Consider the following 21,749-nt stretch of genomic DNA (forward strand, 5'->3'; position numbering starts at 1 on the left):
AAGACCTTCAAGAACAAATTGGATGCTTATCTTGCTGGGATCCTATGACCCCAGCTGACTTCCTGCCCTTTGGGCAGGGGGCTGGACTCGATGACCTCCCGAGGTCCCTTCCAGCCCTAATGTCTATGAAATCTATAAACAAGAAAAAACGGGTGCCTTCGGGACGCGAGGGTGTTTGAAGCTCGTAACCTCTGCATTCAAAATTAATTGCTGTGCTTCAGGCTACCTGTTTTTTAGTGCGAGCTGGGAAGCTTCTGAAAAGTAATCCATACTCTAGGAAACATGCGAGGTAGACAGGGAATAAATATTTCCACTCTCACTCTAGCAAATGTGTATTCCCATCATCTCAAACTCTACATTGTTTCCTTCGGTAGCTCTGTTACATACACCAGTATGATTTCACTGTATTCCTAAATCATTAGATAATGTGCTGAGCAGACCTGTGTGACTCCTGAGTGGGATGTTCAAGAGCATGTCTCAACCACCAAAAACAGAACAGTTGCATTTGTTTGTGATTTAAATCAATACCTCTACATCAACGTTAGGAGAACTTTCTCTTGGGTCATAATCATATAGTGCCACCATCCTCCTTGTCGACACCGAATGTTGCCTGCCACTCCGTCTGTTCCTTTCTGTTCCAGTCACAAGGAGGAGAAGAGGAGGAAAGCTATCAAAGTTACTTGGAAAAACAGCACAGCACAACTTCTCCACCCTCCTCACCCCCTCCACCCCGCGTCCATCCCATTGTTAATTCCTCAACTCCTGTAACAAGCGACTTGGAATCTCTCTCTTGCAAACTGGATGGGAGACCGAAAGGATATCAAAGCTCTTAACATAGCCATAGGCTCCAAAATAAAATACACTTCCAAAGCAGCTCTTAACCTCTTAGCTGTTGGGCTGATCCTACTATTCCTAAGATGCTAAATTCTCTCAACAATGGTTGGTTAGAAAGCTAAAACGCTGATCATTTGACACAGAGAGTGTTTCAGTTAGAAGAATGAGGTGCTACCAGGCGTTTAGACAAGTTTTACCCTGTTTCTCTTCATTCAGACTCTCACTGTATTCTCTGCCTCTCTCCCCCTGCCTGAATTCAGTAGGATTGCTGTGCCTGGTGTTAGACTTCCCCTTCTCGTCAGGGTGTTAGGTTGCGAAATTAACATTTTCTCAACTGGCCCATGGCAAAAGTGGGTTTTGGTCTGGTTTGTTTGGTTTTTTTTTTTTAATCAGTTCTGTAAATGGGTTTGAATATCTTCAACCCTACGTGACTACAGAAACCCATTTTCCAATTTTCAATAAGTTTATAAGTTTCTTTGGAAGATGGTGGAAGTAAAACTTACAGTTTCTAGAAACCAGGTGAAATGTTTGTTGATTGACATTAAACATTTACAGGGAAGCCGGTGAAGGGCTTAATTTTAGAACTGGATGAGAGCAGCATGAGTCTTGCAGATGATGCCGTAGCAAGAGAAACATGCTTGTTAGTTTGACTGACAACAGGCATTGAGGGCTGTCTGATGAGCTAGTGAACGGCAGTATGCAGTGTGACATTGGACCCTGGGATTAGGAGCAGCTTCAGGACTACCGCCCTGGTGGGCCGGGAGAACTGCAGGTTCGGGTAAGGAAGGGTAGGAAGGGATACTGCATATTTGGAGAAGTGTGAAGCATGCGCTCTAGCTTTCACACACCTGTTAGCTGGTAATGAAGCATTCAGCCAGCAGAGAGTGCTCGTTTTCCCTAGTGCATGGGTGAGTGCTATAGACCCAGGTACCAATGAAAGTGTTTTATAGAAAGAGCAAGGAGAGGTCCAAAATGAAAGGATGGATTGTTGCAAATTTAGGACCCAGCCCCCACCCGGCAGCATGAACCAACTCCTATCCTTAATGACTGCCTTGGAGAAATGATTGCCCCCTTTGCTGGGAGACGAGAGAACGCCCATTCTTAAGCACTAAGGGCCCCTCTGCTTCCAAAGGAGATCAAAGGCATAAAAAGTAAATCTAGACAGCTCAAAGCATTTCAGCTCATTTACATCTTGAATCAAGTTATTGTTTCTTAGCACAGACCTCTTTTAGACTTTCTGGATCTGCGGTGTACAGAGCGTGTGCTCTCTTTGAAACGGTCACAGTTGACTTCAGGAAAGGAATGCATACAAATAAAAGAAGAGGAAAAGATATGAAGCTATTCAAAGTCCTTCATTTTTAAGGATTTAATGTGGGCAAAGGATTAAGAAAATATAGTAATGTGATCCCAGCACATAAAGTGCCTGACACTAAGACTAAAGACTCAGAGATTCGCAGCGTAAGGCGGGCCGGGAATTTTAGGACCCAGTCCTGCCAACAGACACACAGGGGCAGACTCCGTGCGACACGCCACATGACAGCACAGGTCCAAGCCTGAGAATCTGTTCTGATGTTCCAGCATTATCCATATTTAATTTAAAATTAAGCCAAACTCTTGGTAATGCTTGATCTCTAGAGTGCTGGGTGTGTTTTCTTTGAAGTGTAGCTAGATTTTTTTTTTATCCAGATCTGAAAGAGAAGAAATTTCATTTGCTTTGACAGTGTAAAACTATTTAAAGGTGAACTGCTAGGGGGTTGCTAGCCACAAGACCTTTCTAGAAGACTTCAGAATGAGAAAAATGATATCTAAGGATATAAATTAGGAGGATATTTTAACGCAAATTATCTTTCCCATGAAAAGTCTGAGGTGCACACTTCCTGGTTTCTCTGCTACCATGGGTAACATTATCAAAAGCTTCCCCTCCCCCCCCCAAAAAAAGGTCATTGGGTCTTACAGAAATACCTTGCTGGGTAACACCCCAAGAATAGCCAAATTTTTCAAATCTTGGGGCCTAAATTCGATGTCTAAGTCTGAAGTGAGCTGCCTCCTGTTCACAAGTGTTCTGGGCCCACAGATCTTACTGAGGTAAGTAGTTAAACATGGCTTTTTGGGTAATTTTTATCAGAAGCGGCCGATTGACTCAAAGCATAGTATAAGTCCTATATTTAAAAGTGAGTGAAGGCCAGATTTACAAGTGCATCTGCTGCAGCTTTAGGTGTCTAAACACACAGTGACATTTACGAGAGAAACTAACGCGCCATCGAGGGAAGTAGGCTTGTAACTTGGGTCTAACATACCAAGGTGCTTTTGCAAATCCCACTTGGCACCTATCTAATACACCTGGCACGTGCGGTACATGCAGATGTTACACTTAAATCGACCTTACCCCAGGTAGGTCGATCTAAGTGCTAAACTGTGAATACATTCAGGGAGTTTAGATATGGTCAAACATGGCTGGCCTGATCTAAATTAGTCCACCTAAGGAGGTGATCTACTACGTAGATCAGGCTAATCCGTACTCCATATAACCGAATGTGTGTACATGCTTGGAGCGCAGCCCTGGGGCTAGGAATGCTCAGCCCTCACCCCAGCCACCAGGCTGATTTTCCCAACCCTCCCCATCACCCCAACCCTAACCAAGCTATTTTTAGCCCTCCAACTCCCTCAATCCCAGACAGACAACACTCCCCCCCAATCCCACCAAGACCCTCCCCCAAAATGCACCAGCCCTCTCGTGGACCTGCTACTCCACATCTCCCCTCCTGCCTCTGATTCTGCCTGCCTCTTCCCCAACTTACTTAAATCATTTTTTTGGTGCGGCGCCTAGCACGGCAAATGCGTGCAGAAGTGGGAACCTGATCTATGATCCTGCGACTTAAAGTGAGCCACGTGCTCTTAGATCGGGTCCTGGAAACGTCTGCCTGTGTCCTTACACTTTTAGGAACCGCCAGTGTTTCCTATTTATTTTAGGTGTCTTTAAAATTTTACACAAGAAGCTAAATTCTGGCCATCCACATTTGCATTTTGCCATGATTTGTTCTCTTGGTTTCTTTATGTGCCTTAAATCCTCTAGCTCTGGCAGTCAAACTAGGGCTGTTAAACTTAGATTTAAAGAGTTAGCAATTGCTTTGTTTTCTTTAAAACGGTTAGCGCATTTTCAATCCAGCCAAACAATTTTGGATCGTTTATTTTGAAGCAACCACGTTCACAGTTCACTTTTAAATAGGACTGAACCAATGTCAGCCCTTTACAATCTTTGGTTGATTATTAACACTGAAATTTTAAAATTTGAGCTTGCTTTCCCTGCCCTGCAAAAATACTATATACTACTATATTGTTTGTTTTTTTTTAAAGACATGTATAACATCTCTTTCTGTTTCGAACCAGTTATCTTAAATCTGTGGTTCAGTGCTATACAGAAATGGATCTGATTGAACTGAAAGGTTTGATGATTTTGGTATCTTTTAAAACCTTTTGAATCTATAGCATTAACCTAGATAATGTCACGCATAACCCTTTGCCACCATCCCTTTAAATTTATGGTAAAGTAGGAAAATGTAGAAGAGTAAAAAGAACAACAAACAAGTGATTCTTTTTATGTTTTCCAGCAGCGAACATATTTATCAAGCATCTCAGCCCTGCATACTCCAAAGCAGAGGGATCTTGTTCTGTGTCTAGAAATCTTTCAGAGGATCAAAGATTTGGGAGGGAGAGAAAAGGGGGAAAGGAGTGGAAGAGGGAGAGAGAGTGTGTGGTAGTGAAAATAGGACTCTTCATTCGAGACAGTGAGAGCTTAAAACATTCTGATTTTTCTCGTTTTCTTAATGAAGATACTGACACAGAATGTATCCCATAGTGTAGTAGATGGCTGTACGATTTAGATGCGTTTGCCATATATTTAAAAACAAAAAAAGCCAAAGCAGGTACAGCCAAGTTACCAGTGCCAAACCAATGAAGCCACATGTATTTTCCCTTACCTATTTTCTCAACGGGTGTATTCAGAGGAAGAAACCCTTGTTTCAGAAGCTGATCCATCATCTCCTCGTCATCTGCTTGGATTTCAGAGACCATATTACATGGAATAAGGCCAATTCTTGTACAGGTTTCCCCCCGGTAGAATCCATCAGCATCTTTATCACCATAAACCTAGTAGTAGTTAACGAATCATGATTATGGTCAGGCAATATTTGAGCCCTTGGATGAACTGGGCTCTTCAATCACAGTGTTTATCTTTGGCTACTCTGATAAAGTGACAGCACTATTTTGGGGGCTTCTTGAGGTTAATCTAAACTGTGGCTTCAGTTGGTTATGAAGAAATCTGGGGGTTTTTTAGTAAAAAAAAGTATGATAAAAGCTTTCCCCACATACATTCATAAGTATCACTGCTTATAAGGGTAGGTCCTATCCTCAGTAATAAGCACTTGCAGATGCAGACCAAAACACGGTTGTTTTTAAATTAATCAGACTTTACATTTGATCAAGAGAAAGGTGTGTGTGAAGTCTAACACATATCTATTTGAAATACACATGCACTGTTGTTAATCAGTGGAATTAATTCAGTTTAAAAAGTATGAGGCTTCATTTATGATAACAGATACGTCTAAAATAAGTAACATCTGATACTAAAATACAAGCCAATTAAGCTTCAGACCAGATACTTTTTGCAGGATAGTTGAGAATTCAGTATTGCGTGATAGAACATAATATTTCTGTCTTTGCATTCGTAAAAATGAATGCAGTACGAATAGCAGGGGCTGCTATGGGCAAACATTTTCGTGGGTGATCTTTTATCGGACCAACTGCATGGTTGGGATAGTTGTAGACCAGCTTTTAAAGGCGGGGCTTTGTTCTCCGAGGCTACAAACAAACAGACTAGACCAAAGAATGATATTAAGATATTTCCAGAACCACACTACTGACTGATTTGGTCTATTTTCTTGTCCAAAGGCAGAAGATACTATTAGTTGTTTATGTATTTTTTTTTTTTTTTTACTTTTTTAAACCCATAGATCCTGTTGAAAGATGGTCTCTGGAACTAGCCCTGGAGCCTTGCCAGGTATCTAGAAGGGGATTGTTTTTGTTGTCGGGTTAGCTAAATGCCTAATCTTTGGTCCCTGTTTAGGGTTAGAGGCAAGACAGGTGCTCTTACGCTGGGTTGGAGCATTTATGAGCAAAAGTGCAAAAGTGAAGAGCCAAGTGCCTGGGCAACTTAAAAGTCAAAGTGAGGTGCCTATGGAGTTGAAGGACTTCCACGGTTGGAAGTTTTCAGGATCACTATTTTGGACTAGGATACCCAAGTCTAATACTGAATTTGGCCCTATCGTTCTAAGTTACCCTCAGCAATTTTACCTCGTATCTAATTCTTTTTTAAGCCATAAGTACTAGGCATGAGTTCTGGGCTGTATGACATGTAAATGCACGTGGCTCTTGGAAAAAAGTCAATAACCCTGCAAAGGAAGAGTGGACCTGCTTGTGAAATTAGACTTTTTTGTTTGTTTGTTTTCTCTGCTTTTAGATCCCACCTTAATTATCTGTCCTTCTTTAAATGGCAGCTCTTCTTCTGCAGCATCAGGATTGGGGGACATGGTCAGTGGATCATAGTCAAAGAGAGCAACAAATATTCGAGTAGAAATGTCCTCTGCGCAAGGATCCGTCTCTGATTCTTCATAAATATCTGGAGAAAGATGGTCCCGGCTGCCATAACCATCTGTGGGAGCAAGTTAATAGAGGAGAAACAATTCAGCATTTCAAGGGAGTGTCATTTTCCAACTTGCTCCAATTTAGGTTTCAAGGTTGTTCCTTTATCTCTGACAAATCTTTTTTAAAACTGAAATGTGATTTCCTATAGGGTGTTTTCCATAAGCGACTTGTATTTTTCTTAGCGCATTTGGCCTCACGAGGAGAGCATGCATTCAGTCTGGAAGCTTTTTTCTCCCCTGGCACCATGCTGACATTCACGTGTGTGTGTGAATATAGCACAGCTAAGCAAGTAGCACGTTCTCGTCTGTTTTCTAGTGGTTGCTATCAATCAAGTAATGAAGCATGTAATGACAAGATCGTGACAATTTTGTCAGGCTGTCCCCTCACTGGAAAAATGACCATGCTTAGGACCAAACCCACTCTAATGCCGCTGCTGCTTCTCTGCATGGACACAGGGAAACACCCAGCCATGTTGAGGAACCATGTTTTAAGTACTTACCTTCCCCATTTAAAACATGGTTATTCTTCTGTCCACACAGGCAAGAAGAAACTGTGCTGGGACTCAACTGGGCCGGAAACATATTTTATCTTATTTTTCAAGTGTTCACACCTTGAATCCATCCCCGCTAGGGTTGGGCCTGTGTTTGCCGTAACTTTTGTTTCAAGATGGCTGTAGTTATTAGGGCCCTCGTGCAGTTTCTCTGAACAAGCACAAACACATTGTGTTGGAGCCCACTGAAACTTGGTAGATACAACTGTGTTTAACCACAGTATGGATTATTTAGGATACTGGTCCATTTGGGTGAAAGGATCTGCTGTCCTAATTCAAACCAATTAGGACCAAAACAAAAGGAAAAGGAATGCATTTGCCTTTGTTCACGGTGTGGCGAGGCATCAGAAGGACCTTCAAGTGATCTGGAAAGTGCATTTAGACCCAGCAATGCATGGAAGCACAGTTCATTGTATGCTTCAGTCCCCCCCAAGGCCAAGATGCCAAAAGCAATAGCTAATGCTTTCTAGGTGCTTTTAGGTTTGAGCACTTGCAGAGGACAGGAGCTCAGCACTTTCTGAAAGGACAGCCCACTTCAAGCTGTGCCAAAATGGGCACCCAAAACCAAGTATGCAAAACCACTAGCCCAGCACACCTTTACTTTTGAAGCATGTGCTTAAGCCTCACTGATTTCACTGGGAGTCAATCACACACCTAGGTCCCCGCTGAATCAGCACTCCAGCTGTACCACAGACTTGCCAGATGATTCACGATTATTAAATGGGCATTTAGGGAGAATTTTGATGAATTAAATGTTTTCATGTCCAATATATCTTCCGTTACAATAATAGCTTGCACATTTAAAGGTTACCTAATTTTATTGAAATCATTAACAAAATTATTTAGTGTGAAGTTTTTATATTTTAATCTCACCCCCGCCCCTTTACCTCCTCCTAATTCAGATTCCCCCCCATAGGTTAATTTAAAAAAATATTTAAGAGGGGCACAGCATCAAGGGAATGGCTACTGATACATGGGTCCAGAGCACTAGAAAGTGGGTGAACAGAGAAATGCAGAACAAATGCAGCCAACGGGTGGTAGTGGAGGAGGGCAAGGGAGATGTCCAGCCAGGAAGCCTTGTAGCGTCACAAAGCACAGGAAGGAAATGGGACAAGGACAAACTGTGGGATAGAAAGCAATGGGACAGAAGGCAATGGGGATTATTTTCCCCCTTGGTTGCGATCAGTTTTTATTCCTGCTATCAGATGAGTTTGGAAATACAGAACAGCGGTGTGGGGCATGGTTGTTTTTATTTTTATTTTTTCCTTTTTTTTTCCCTTCTGAATATTGACAAACTTAGCTTTTTTAATGAGATGAGTCATATTCTGCCATTTGAGGCTAGCCGCCAGCTCCAGCTTAAGTCAGTGAGAGTTAACGTTAAGCATGGTATATGCGCCAAATTCATCTTGCCTACAGGAATTCTGCACCGATGGCGTAATTCAGTGTAGGCACATGTTGGCCAACAAGACCGCAGATCTCTTGTGACCAGCCCAATTTCCATGTATGCGTATGCTGGCCAAAGATTTTATTTATGTCCATGCTGCTGATACAGTAGGTGTAAATGGGCGTAGCTCCACTGAAGTCACTGGAACGACGCTGGCTGAAGTCACTTGGTGATCTGGGTCCCTATGTTCAGAGCCATTTGCTTTCACACTTAGCACTTCATATCGATTTAAACCTTTTGTTCTCTTTAGTTTCATTCAGTGGCCAAACACAAAACTTAATGCCACTTTCCCAGCTTTATAACTGACCGAGGCCACTTTTATGTGACCATTACTAAGTTGATCATGCAGCAGCTTCTATGTTGATAAAGCAGCAAACAGCCAAACGCTATCAAATGGGGTGAGATGATTAGAACCTGACAATTAGAACTAATTGGGATTATATACAGAAGTTCGCTTAATTTTCAATTTACAACGGGCCTGATCAAAAGTCTCATGTAGTCAATGTAAAGGCTCTGGATCAGCCCCAAGTCGAATCAATAAATCAGGAGGAATGTTTGGCAGTGCTTCTTCCCGGTCTGGGTAGTTTGCTGGTGATGTGCCATCCCGTTGGCACGCTTTAGTTCTGTATTTATGAATCAAGTTGCTATGGGGTCATTTTGATCAGTGGGTGTTCAGCAGCTGTACGCATTAGGCGTTAACTGGTGTTCAACAGCCATGGGGGAGTAATGGGGTAGCTTCACAGAAGTTCATGCAATGCAGTGTGCTTTGACTCGTCTCAGTACGGAAAGCTAGCTGCACGATAGTTATCAGAGTGGACGACTAAGGGCTATTCCTCCCTTCCGGCTAAGCTGAGCTGAACCAACTTACCTGGCAGCAGAGCCAACAGCACTTAAGAGTTAGCTTCCCTTGCATTCTGCATTGCATGCAATGTTGTCATACAGAAATGGCACTCATTAACACCCAGCTCTAAAATGCGTCTGTCATAAAGGATGAAGAAGGTTCGGCATACCGTATCTATAGTCAGAGGCCATGGTACGCTGCTGAGACCATGTCTTATGTCCACCAATGCTGCGATAATAAGCTTCTTCTTTTACAGGTGAAATATTTCCCTCACTACCTGACCGAGACCGACCGCCTTCACTGTTACTGTCCATTGTAATTTCTATGGAGAAAAAGGGAATGATCTATTAAACATACTTTACAGTCTTCTCAGGGGAGGCTCCTGAAGGCAGCCTTTGCCTTCCTTCTCGTCAGACTCACATACAGCAGGATGGCTAACCACCGTGTCGGCCTTGCCTACTCGGTTTTAGATTTCACCCTCCAGGGATTCTTCTCCAGCAAAGGAACACAGAAATGGGCATCTCCTTTTTACGGGCTTTGCCTCTGTGCTTTAAAAATCTCTACAGATTACTGAGGCTGAAACCAGACTTCTGGAGGCCGAGACCGACTCTGACCTGCAGTGGTACCAGCTCTGCCACAATGGGTCCTGGTCCAGGATTGGAGCTCCCAGAATAAAAGTATGCCCCACTTTGGGCAAGATTAAAAGCAAATACAATGTCATTTTTCTGTGGCAAAAATTGCTTCAAAAATGGGATTAAGGTGACAACTTGCAGGGACTTTCTGTTTTCAGAGAGATTGAATATGAAAAATATCTACTTAAAAGAGAGACTGAAATGAATTTAAGCTTAATGGTATTCTGGACAACAAAAAAAAGTTATTTTGGAAATGTTTATCCTAAAAGATCACAAGTTTGGAGTTCTTCCCTGATAATTATACCTCCTGGACCTGCTTTAGCACTTTCATGGACTTCCTGTCAGTTTAAATCGTGCAGACAAATTACCTCAATATCTGAAAATCCCAGCTCGTGCCAGAGGGTATTAACCACCAGGTTGACTGACTTGGAGCTAATCTTCAAGAAGGAAGAGAGGAGAGGTAGGTAGCTGTGTTAGTCTGAAGTCAGGCCAAAGGCAGGATAAAGGTGTACCTTGTAGAGCACCGAATTGGAGATGCACGCACTTTTGTAAGCAACGGTTTTACTGCCTCGCGTCTGTACTACTTCATCACTTCTGATGAGATGAGCTCACGAAAGCTCGTGCATCTCCGGTTCAGTCTATACGATGCACCTCTACCCTGCCTTCTACAACGGGGAAGTAAACACTGAACAGTCAAGTCCCGGGGAAACATTTTTGAGCTAAGAATAACACAGTGACACTTGAGGGATGTCGAATAAATCCGAAATGTCTCCAAGGCAAGAAACTGTTATTCTGCAAGGAAATCAGTACTGATCAATGCAGAAAGCCACATTCTTTGGGCCTCGAGTGGAAAAACCATCACTGAAGTCAACAGGAGTTTTTTTTTCCTCTCTTTAAATGCTGTAGAGTTGGCCTACCTTTATGCCATTTATTATTTCTATGACTGCCTTTTTGATAACAGAGCTATAATACCAGGTTTATTCAGGGGACAATCCCATCCTGAGCCTCACTCAGGCCCTTCAGCAGTCGGTAGGAGTTTTGGCTCTATCTCCTGCTTGTCTGAGTGAGAACAAGTGATCAAGTCAGCGCATGCTCCGAGACATGGTTTGGCTGGATTTTTTACGTTTGTTCAATAGATTTATTGACTGTTTTCTGCTCTCTACTTTTCCTGAAACAAACCTGCAGAAGGGAGGGGTGATTCTTTTGTGAGCCTGCCCTGACCGACCAAGGGTGTCCTGGTTGTGGTTTATTATTACAACATCCATTTGGTGCAACTTGCAGCAATTTGCAATAGCTAGCTAACTGGCTATGTTTACTGGATGCTCTGCTGAAAGAAAACCAGGCTATTCAGACCCTGTAGCTACTAACCCGTCACTTCATATTGGTTCTAGTCCTGCAATCACAGTTAGAAACCTGTGCTTTTTATTTCAACATTTCAGTCTAACGTATTTCATGGTGTATAAGTTGAGTTTGGAAGCCACATTTTTAACTCTTGAAATTTAACCTCAACTTATACGCCGTCCCTTGCAAGCAGCACTGCCTGGACCCCTCTGGGAGTTCAGACAGCACATGGCCTGCTGGCACCCCCCCAGCCAGCCCCGGGGGGTGGGGGTGCTGCCAGAGGGGAAGGACTGGGCCCCCCTGGCCTGGCAGCAGCTTGCCCCCCACAGCTGCAGGCAGGTGGGGAGGCTCCGCCAAAAGCAGGATTGAGCCCCTTTCCACCTCTGCCTTCATCAGGCACCTGTGGCCAGAAGGATGCCTGGCATTGCCTGGAAAAGGCCTGGCTTGCCCCAGGGGCAGTGCAGGGTGTTGGGCAGGAGTGGGGGTGGGGAGAGAAGCTGCCCCTGCCCAACACCCTTAGCCCTCCTCCCCCCCGCCCAACTCCTGCCTGACATTCTGTACTGCTCCTGGGGCAAGCTAGCCCCTTCCCGGGCCAGCGGACCATGTGCTGCCCCAGCTCCCAGGAGCCTGCCAGCATGCCACCTCTCCCATGAGCTTGCCCAGGCATCACACTGTGGTGGGACTGACTTATAGATCGGACGTGCAAAAACCCTAACTTTTTTTTACAGAAATATTGGGTCGACTTCTACAATGTGTCGACCTATACACTGTAAAATACGGTAATCGAAGGAGCCAGAAATCAGCAATCCTGGACCATACCCACGTCACTTAATCCTCAGGTTTAGAATGATACTGGATAGGGCCTTTCATCTCTTTCACAGAAGACCAGCATGAAGCCCTTCATTAGATGCTGAAACAGCTGCAACTGCAGCTTGTGTGTTATCAATATTGTCATTCAATCCTAACGGAACTCCCCCAAAAGAGATTCTTTGTGCCTTCTTAGTGCAAAATACACTAACGTAATCTTTAACTCACACTAACACGTTATTTTATTTTTTCTTTAATTATCTATTTAAGTTTGGACTGATTGTAAGAAATGAATTCCATCTCATCAAGTTTCTAAGATGCCATTCTTGAGCTACTAAATAGTGCAGTCGTTATTGAAAAGTTCCCATGTTCCAGCCTTGTTTACGGAGGGAGAGCCTTGCTGCATATAATTAGTTCCTCCAGTATAGCTTGTCATATCAGAATTAAAGGAAAATCAACAGGATTAATTAAAACTCCTCCCCAACTTATTACTGTAAAACTTACATTAACCAAACATGCAAAAGAATAGCACCCAACTCATGCCCCCTTACTGTTCAAAAATACAACTTAAAGAAAAGGTCAGGGCAGGTCTAATGCACCTCAGGCAAGACTGAGTGTATCTATTAGCTGATAACTGGTGACAATCTGTTATATGCAAAGACAGTCTCTGGGTCCAATTCTCCCCTGAACCTTTTCTCAAATGCCAGTGTAGTTGCACTGACTTTAGTGATGTTACTTCTTATTTATAACAGTGTAACTTAGAGAGACTCAGGCCCCCTAAAAAGAAGTATTACAGACACTAAGAATGGTTCTACGTGTTGACAGGTGTGTGTGTGTGTGTGTGTGACCCTAAAAGTACCTACTTGACATTGGTTTTCCTCCCAAGAAAAAGATTTCCTAACTTTAAAAATCTGTAGAGGGTGCTGTACACCACCAAAGGGTTTTTATATATATATACAGATATATGTTTAAAAAATGTGTATGTGGTTACAGGCTGGTTATTCTGCTGTGAATCCATGGAAGGAGGAAGAAATTAGGGGAAAATATTTCATGTTTAAAAATAAAATGAAAAACATATTATTGCTTGATAGTAAAGCGACTCTGAAGTTATTCTCTGTGTTGGAAATTCTCATTCACAGACTAAGCTCCAAGACTAAATTGCTAAACATTGATCCTGGGTTCACTGGCTCGCTGCCTCCACTGATCATAAAGTGCCATTCAATTTAAAGATAGAGACTGTGTGAGGGGGCACTTCTACTATGTGATTTTATTTCTGCTTTTAGTCTCTTTGCACTCTTGTTCTAGCTGTTTCTTGAGTTCCAGTGTGACTGTGTACTAGCAGTCTGTGATGTGTACAAGTTCTGGTGAAAATGTTTTTGTGCACGGTATCTTCATTCCATTGTCTTGTCTGCAGTACTTTTTGGAATGGCTTGTCTTGTGGACAGCAATACATATACATACATTTTAGGTCCCAACTGAATAATAACAGCGGCCCTGTTAGAAAAAGCAAATCTAGCGGACATACTTGAATCTTATGTATGTCATTCAATTGAATAACTTCACTTTTCCCTGCAGAATTCCAAAAAGTAGTTAAGAGAATGGAAGGTGAATACAAAATGGTTGTGGATGAATGAAAAGATGGACAGATGGATGAGTGGGTAGATACATTTATCTTAGTTACCATATTAATAGCATGTCCACATCTTAATTTATTTTTAAGTAGGTTTTAAATTGTCACAATTGTCAACTGAAGCTTGGGTCTTGATCCAACGCCCACTGAGGTCAATGGCAAGACCTCTATTGACAGCAGCATAACTGGGGGGGGGAGGGGCAAACAGGGCACTGGCCCCAGGCATGGACTTAGGGGGTCAGCATGACCCCTCCCTCCAGGAGCAGCCCTGCACTGCCTGGCTGTGGGAGCTGGGCACCAGTAGTGTATCTGGGATGGGATGGGATGGAGCGGGGGTAAAGTGATACCCCCCACCCTGCTTTGAGGTTTTGCTGCAGGAGGCACAGGCCTACACCTAAAGGGAGAGGGGAGCAAATGGGGCCACCATCCTGCTGCCTGTCCCCCAGATGCAGCAGCCCCAGCTCATTCTGCTACAGTGAGCAGAGCTAGGCTGGTAAGACTCCCCTCCCCTCCCTGCCTCCCACTCTCCACTAGTTGGCATAATCCCCTCCTACCAAACCTCTGCCCTGGGAGCTGAAAGTGCTTGCTATGCCACTGCTTATTGGCTTCAGTAAGCTTTGGTTCAGACCCGTAAGGAATCTCCAATCTAGACGTATTTAACCCGAGGCATATTTGGTTTTGACCGTGTTCCTTTCTTCCGAAGGATTGAGACTTATCATGCTTGAAGGCAAGTGTTTGGGGTTTTGTTTTCATCTTTCTCTGTTCATTTTAAGGACCAGTTCCCCAGTGTTGCAGCTGCAAAGAACAGAAATGCACCAATTTGGCCAACTAACCAATGGAAGGGACCAACATTGGTCGAGACCTTTGTGACACTGCACTGCCATGAGATGACCTTCGCCCCGTGTGCTCCACCCTGTCAGGTCGTCCTGGGGATGATGGGTTCCCTAAAAGCTAAAAAACAAAAACAACAGGTTTGCAGGTTACATGGCTGGGAACATCATACGGTCAGGTAAGGTCAATCACAGTCGGAAGCATAAGCTCTAAAGGCAACTAAACTTAGTTTTTAACTGAAAGGTTAGCTGAAAAGTCATACACTGGTGCCTGTTAAACCTGTGAAAGAAAAATGGCTTCTTGCCCCGTGGCACAAACTTTCGTAAACATCAGTCATACGTTACAAAAAGAAAAAGAAAAAGAATAATTTTGGTAACATTCTTTTGCCTTTGTCGTTGCGGCTAACGTGGCTCAGGACACCTTGCGCTCTCCCGTCAGACCACTCGTGGACACTGCATGGGATTGGTCAGGTCAACACCTCTGATCGTTTAGCTTGATGGTTGTGTACGGTTCGCAGCAACGAATAAGCCTGTGTCCTTCGGCCTCTGGTGTGTTTGAAAACATTGACTGCATTTCTCTAAAGGATACCTGCTGTTGAGGCTTTTAAAAAAGTCATTAGACCCCGGAGAAGTGATTGGCAGACACGTTCCATCTCACCACAACTGGCTCTCCCCCCCTGCTTTTGCTAACTTGCAGGAAATACTACTCTAATTAGTACATGCTAATATTTTAATGCTTTCTGGGGTCTCTCATGCAACAGTTAGGGTTAAATTCAGCCTCGCCACCCATTTTAACGAGAGGATGTTAAGAACCAGTTTGGGATAAACTGCTAGAAGTGCAGTGGCAACTGATGTTACTGGCACCTTAGACGTGAGACTTTCACCCTTTGGACTCCTGAAGACTCAGAGGGTAAAGAACTTGCTTGGTTTCTTTGGGAAGCGGGGAGGTCTACGGACACAAGTCCACTAAGACTCTTTTGTGGGCTCCTATACAGAAATGCAAACTGGCAGGATCACAGAGACGCCTTTGTGGGATCAGATCTGGCCCGGCATTGGCTTGTCCCTGTGGAAGAAGCTGTTTTCCTGCATTTCCTGTTCAGAGATGCAGTCTGCAACTTCAAAGGCAAGAAGAGATGGTCTCAAAAGGAGGGAAAAGAAGTGACAGTGCAGAAAGAAGGTGGAGAATGGAAACGCGATGACTCCTGCGACTCCAAAAACCAGGGTCACTGTCATTGGGAAGACATTTCTTGGTACTTGCCCACGGAAAAGAACTGAAGATAAAGAAGCAATTCCTGAACTGCTAGGAGTGAGGAGAGTGAACCCAAAACGTGAGAAATGGATTTTTTTGCGACATATTTAAAAAAAAAAAAAAAAGAATAGTGAAATGTGTTTACCGCAGTTAAAAATAAAACCTACTTTTATTTTTTAAAGCAATCTTCTGATGGGCACGTTAAGATAAAGACAGACAAACTTTTGGAAAATTATAATTCAGCTAACCCTTAATTAAAATTTAGATTCAGTTGTCCTTTAACAAAAGCAGCCATTATTGTAATTTGTTCTGTGGGAAAATCATTGTTGTCAAGCAAATTAAACTGAGTTCAGCATAACACAAAAGAAGCCTGTGAAGCAAAATGCAGATTGATAAACCAAAATGAATGGGGAAAGCAAGGAAAGGAAAAAAACCAAAAAACCCCAGCAGATAGATCCCAAAGATGGACTCTCAGATAAAAAAGAAAGAAACAGAAAAACAAAGGAAAAAGAAAGACGAGACTGGTTCGGCAAGCAGATGGGAGAAGGAAGTTTTATTTCACACACCAGAGAGTCTTCTGCGTCTCTGTGGGATGGCTTTGCAAGTGGAACAGCTGCCCTAGATTCAGTCCCTTTTAAGTTGGTCTTCCAGCCTCCCTGAATATCTTCATTAGACAAATGATCTGTTCTAGCACATTTCTGAGTCTCATACTTTTTCTCATAACTGGGTTTGGCCTCCTCACTTCTAGACTCTACAGTGAAAGGACCCAAGTCGCCAAAGTCTTCTTCAATGCTGCATTGCCTGGTTAACGTTTTCCTGCGAGCAAGCAATGGCCTCGTGGTTTTTCTGCAAGAGCAGTTACTGGTGTCTGCGCAACAGCTTGGTGCACCGTTGGCAGAAATCAAGTCATAAGCATTCCTGAAATTAAAACGAGATTCTTCTTCCTCGCTTCCGCAGTCCAGGCCGCTGTCTGGGCTTCTTGTTAAGGACCTACTATATTTGCATCCTTTTTCTTCTGAAGCCAGATCCTCTATGCCTGAAATTCTGTGCTTGGCTGGATACCAGAAGTTGTGCTGTTGGTCTTGATTGTAGGGCCTAGGGGGCTTAGTGTCTCTAGCTAGTGTGGGTTTCGTTTTATAGGGTGCACCTAAGCCCTGCTTGTGTAACAGTTCAGAATAGTCACCATCCTCTTCGGCTACTTCTGGGATACTGAAAAGCTTTTTACTGTGATGTATCTGCTGTGAAAAGTCAGGCTGTTCCAAAAAAGCGGCTTCAGTGGTCTTATTCTTATAGCACTCCTTAAGATTATGTGATGTTAAAAAACAGGCAGGGAACAAATAGTGTGTGATAAAAAATAAAATGGGAAGGGGAAAAAAGGGAGGAGGAAAGAAAAATAAAGACAGAATTAGTTCTAGAGCAATGGCAAAACATAAGGCATGCAGTTTACTTAGTGGGGAGGGGAGGGGGGATGTCATGCTCTGATGGGAATCTGTGAAAATAAAGACATGATTAAGAAGTTGCTTGGCGTCAGATATAACATGGAAGGTCAGTCCAAACACAGCTGATATAGTGATGCTCTAACAAGAATAAACCCATGCATTCAAAATAAAGCAATAAAAGCTGCATACAAGGTCAGGCATGGTGGCAGCCGAGTTAGAATATAGCGTTAGTGCTTAGGGTTCTCCCTGAGCTATCTCGAGCTGGGCATGATCTGGTGCCACTGCCCTTTATCTCCTTAACAAAAAGCTTACTTGGAAAGCAACCCACTTCTCTTTCCTCTTTGGTCCACCAAGGGCTGATCTGGGTTTACCTTCCCAGACCATTACAAAGCCCCCTGTTCAGGCTGTCTCTTGGAAGGGAACTATGATGAATTTTGATATTCTTTGTCTTCAGGGATCAGCAAGTTTTTAGAGGGACTTTTTGCTACTATTTAGGTTATTTTTAATGCATTTTTATATTATGTACGGTAGTCCTGGAGCCTTTATGAAAATGTGCCCTACTTATAGAAAAAAAATCAATCAATCTACAATAGGTAGCTATCTCCACATTTCAGAACTGTTCAGCTCTGATCTTCACATTCAGCTTTTATTTTGGAAGGATTAACAATTCCCTGGTTAAGCAACTCATATGTTGACATCCAAAGCATTCCCCTTTTGCATGGGGCCATGTATTAATTTAGCTGCCATTCAGTATTTTCTATAGCATCTTCAATCACAACTCAAAGTGCATGGGCTGGCTCATTTTCAGATGCAAATGACATATGCGTTTGCAAGATTATAGCATGGAAAATTTGCTAAGTAAGTTTTTAATTAAAGCAGCTGCAATGCACAACTGAATCCAGCAAAATGGAGGGACACTGACAAGTACTTGGGATCCAGAACCTGATCTAAAATGTAACATAAAAGCAGTGGGCAGCATCCTTTAAATTCAATATGTACATCCCGGACCCTGATTCTGTGTGGCACTCGCATACGGATTGCACTTCTGTAGAGCCACTCAACTAACCAGAACAAATTGAATCACCTTGGGCTGGACCCTTAGCTTCTGTTATCAGCAGTCAATTCTTGACTTCAAACAGACTGATGCTGCTTTACCACCTGAGCTAATGAACAGGCCCCTCGTATTCAGTGTCAGGCCGACACCACTGGTAAAACAAAGAAGTAAAGATGATGCTGATTCATAACGGTTCAGAAAGGTATAGGGGTAATCCAGCATTTGCCACGTGGAAAGGGACGGAAGGCAGCGAAATTTAATTTTCAAGTTTTTATCAGAATCTTAAACATGGAAATAAAAGGTTTCATCTAAAAATGTAATCGACAGTCTCTTTATTGATGGCATAAAAACTGCAAGTCTTTATATAGAAGCAGTTACAGTAAAGATTAAGACACCTCTTTGTATTCGCTTTGAAAAAAGGAGATGGCATGCTCGTTATGGCGTGTGACATAATTACGATATGAAAAACTACCAGTAGGTTTCTTTATCATTTAAATCCTAAAACTTTAAGGGGCAAAAGGGGACTAAAAAGAAAAAAAAAAACAATTTAGCATAGTAATTGTTATATGCATAAAAGGAAGTTACAATATATGTACTCACACATGCAAGTGCACACGCACATGTGCAAACACATGTGCGCATGCGCACACACATCCACACACATTCATACACACACAGAGAGACTATAGAAAACATCAATTCTATGTTGGGAAAGTTCAGCATTTGCAAAGTAAACTGTCTTTTAAGATAAATGTTCCTATGCAGGGTTGGAGCACTGTTCCTGATACACATCTGTTCTCTGGCTCCACCGAAACTGGAAACTCCTGATATCATGATAATAGGCTTTATCCAAACTGCACTTAATAACACTTCCCACAGTCTTTGGGCTCCGTGTCCCTAAGAAATCCCCCGACAAAAAAATCAGAAAAAGATAACCCCAGATGTTAAAACTCTGGCATTTTATTGCATATGCGTACTCATGTGTGCTGCTTACGCATACACACAATCAGGAAACTTCTCCTGATCTGAGCTGTTTCCAATATACTGTAGTACAGCATCAGAGGAAGGTTCTCAAACATGGGGCAAAACGCACAAGTACATAGCAACCTATAGCGCGCTTCCAAGTATGTAGGCCGGCAAGATTCTTTGGGTAGATGTGATATCTTTTATTAGACCAACTGAGGAGTTGGAAAAATTCTTAGCAAGATTTCAAGCTCAGTCTCTGTTGGTCTGAGACTCAAATTCCTTGGTGTCTCAGACCAACAGGGACTCCCTATGCCCAATGAAGGGCGACTGCCCCCGAAAGCTAGCTAAGAACTTGTTCCCAAGTACTCAACTGATCTAATAAAAGAGATCACATCTACCCAAAGAACCTTGCCTGCCTACGTCCTTAGACCAACACAGCTACAACCAAAAGCTCAGTCTCCAAGTCTGTGAAACAGAAGAGAACTGTCAGGTGTAAGGTGGCCAAGATACGATGAACAGCGTTCATCCCAGCTGCAGTACCCTGCTAGTCTGTAGGCCACTAGGCCTGCAATAGCCATAGTGGACTTAAAAAACTATAATCCACTGAAGGAAGAAAAGCAAATTTGCATATTCTTCACTGGAGATTAAGCCCTCCTTACCTTGAGTGCATTATGGGATGTTACACTAACTCTCCGTCTTCCACCATCCTCCAGCTGCATCTCTGAGTAAAGCTCTTCCTCGTCCTCCTCCATGATATCAGACAAGTCGGAGCCTCTGCTGCTTTCAGTGTGGTACTCTTCTCCATGACAGTAGTGAGGCTATTTGGCAGGATGGAAAACAAGAAAGTTCCAGGTTTTAACATCTGAAATCATTGTGCATTCATAAAAGAGAGGCAAGACAGCTACCAGTAGCTTGAATATCATAGCAATGCTGTATGTAATCCTTACTAACTAACACGGTGTAACTTCCTGTCGCCTCCAGTAGCTAGCCCATTGTATACAAGGTTCAGAAGTCCTGGATTCAGTCCCTGCAGGTGATCCAACCAGGACCTCTGTCGTAGTATACAACATCACTAGCTGCTGGGGTTCAAAACTGTTATTCTATTTTAACATCTGGCCTAAGTACAGACCGTCAAAAAATCTGAGGCTGAGTCAATTCAATCTTGGCAGGTTAGTCTAAACTGCATAGACTGAAGCAATAAGCAAGTGAACAGACATTCACTTTTGATTCTGGAAATGAAGCCACATGCCTGCAGGGGCCCAAGCCAGAAGCCGGGGGATGCTATAGCACACTTCCCTGTTCAGCAGGGGCAGACAGCTTGACTCAAGGCTAGTCTGTCCACCCTGCCGAGGAGGAGGGGTTCGTGGGGAAGATGCAAAGCATCCTGGGATATTGGGGGACTGAGTTAACTTGAATCTGGAGGGGATCAGGGATTTTAACCTAAATAAGTTAAGTCTGATACTACCTCCATCCAGGTTTACCTTAAACCAGTTTCAGCCATTAGGAAAGTGGTTTATGTACACTGAACTTCTGTTGTGTTACAGATTTGAACTGGTTTCCAACTACTTATACTGGTTTATGTGTAATTTCTGTCCCTAGCCCTGAAGAGCAGACAGATACAATATTAACATCCTTCTAGAGGTCATTCCAGTATACTAAGTTCTCCTGTGTTTTCAAGTAGACAGAGATCAAGCTGGAAATAGGCCATTTTAATGAACTGGTAGTGTTTCAATTTGACTGGTTTTGCTACATTCAATTGCTTTTTTTTGCTAGCATGGAGATTTATAAGTCACTTTGGCCCAGAACTTCAAAGGTATTTGAATGTCTAATTTCCATTGATTTCAATGAGAGTTTGACACCCAAACAACTTTTGAGGATCTGGGCCTACCCTCTCTGAGTGCCTACGTCCCCTCTTATAATATGAAGTTAATGAGATCTTTCACAGTGAGACTATTTGTAGTCAGTGGATGAAAGGTCCCCTATATAATATTAATAATTATAGGATCCCACCCTCATTCCTATTAAGGGAATGGTGTCAGATTCCCTCTGCCGCATTATGTTAGCGTCACTTTAAGACTAAACACCACTGCAAGAATTTGCCTTCTGTCAGTTTGAGGCACTTTCTTTCATTAAATATATGACGTTTTGCAGCTTTACATTTATGATCCTGCTCTCAGTTCTGTCTCTGCAATTTCACTGGGGGTTTGCTTCCCATTTCAGTTCTCTCTCGCATCCCGACAACTCAAGTGGCTGCTCTGATCTAGCAGAGCAGAATTTGGCCCAATGCACTGATATCTTGCAGATTAGTGTTCCTAAGTGAGAGGCATGACAAGTCTCTCACTGGGAGTGTAGGGAGGCAGCAGCAAGGCACCAGACTTCCATGCGTGGACCCTGAGGTGGTGCAGGGTCACTTGGAGGAACTGGATGCCTTT

General features: G+C 43.0%; 1 protein-coding gene across 12 annotated transcripts in view; it reads right to left on the reverse strand.

Moving 5' to 3' along the window:
• The window catches only part of RIMBP2 (RIMS binding protein 2), a 212,782-nt gene that overhangs the window by 8,406 nt on the left and 182,627 nt on the right, over nucleotides 1–21,749 (reverse strand). For 5 of the 12 annotated variants that reach the window (XM_019538956.1, XM_019538951.1, XM_019538950.1 and 2 more), the window contains 8 exons: nucleotides 19,977–20,135; nucleotides 16,425–17,156; nucleotides 14,613–14,730; nucleotides 9,539–9,691; nucleotides 6,357–6,541; nucleotides 4,812–4,980; nucleotides 2,058–2,123; nucleotides 529–632 (listed from right to left, as the gene is read on the reverse strand). In XM_019538956.1, the coding sequence (XP_019394501.1) occupies nucleotides 529–632; nucleotides 2,058–2,123; nucleotides 4,812–4,980; nucleotides 6,357–6,541; nucleotides 9,539–9,691; nucleotides 14,613–14,730; nucleotides 16,425–17,156; nucleotides 19,977–20,135 (1,686 nt within the window). The remainder of the gene's footprint in view (nucleotides 1–528; nucleotides 633–2,057; nucleotides 2,124–4,811; nucleotides 4,981–6,356; nucleotides 6,542–9,538; nucleotides 9,692–14,612; nucleotides 14,731–16,424; nucleotides 17,157–19,976; nucleotides 20,136–21,749) is intronic. The other 7 variants (XM_019538959.1, XM_019538964.1, XM_019538960.1 and 4 more) reach the window with 5 other exon arrangements.

The sequence above is a fragment of the Crocodylus porosus genome, unplaced genomic scaffold (genome assembly GCF_001723895.1).
Source record: "Crocodylus porosus isolate Cpor-Errol unplaced genomic scaffold, CroPor_comp1, whole genome shotgun sequence".
Classification (NCBI taxonomy): Eukaryota; Metazoa; Chordata; order Crocodylia; family Crocodylidae; genus Crocodylus; species Crocodylus porosus.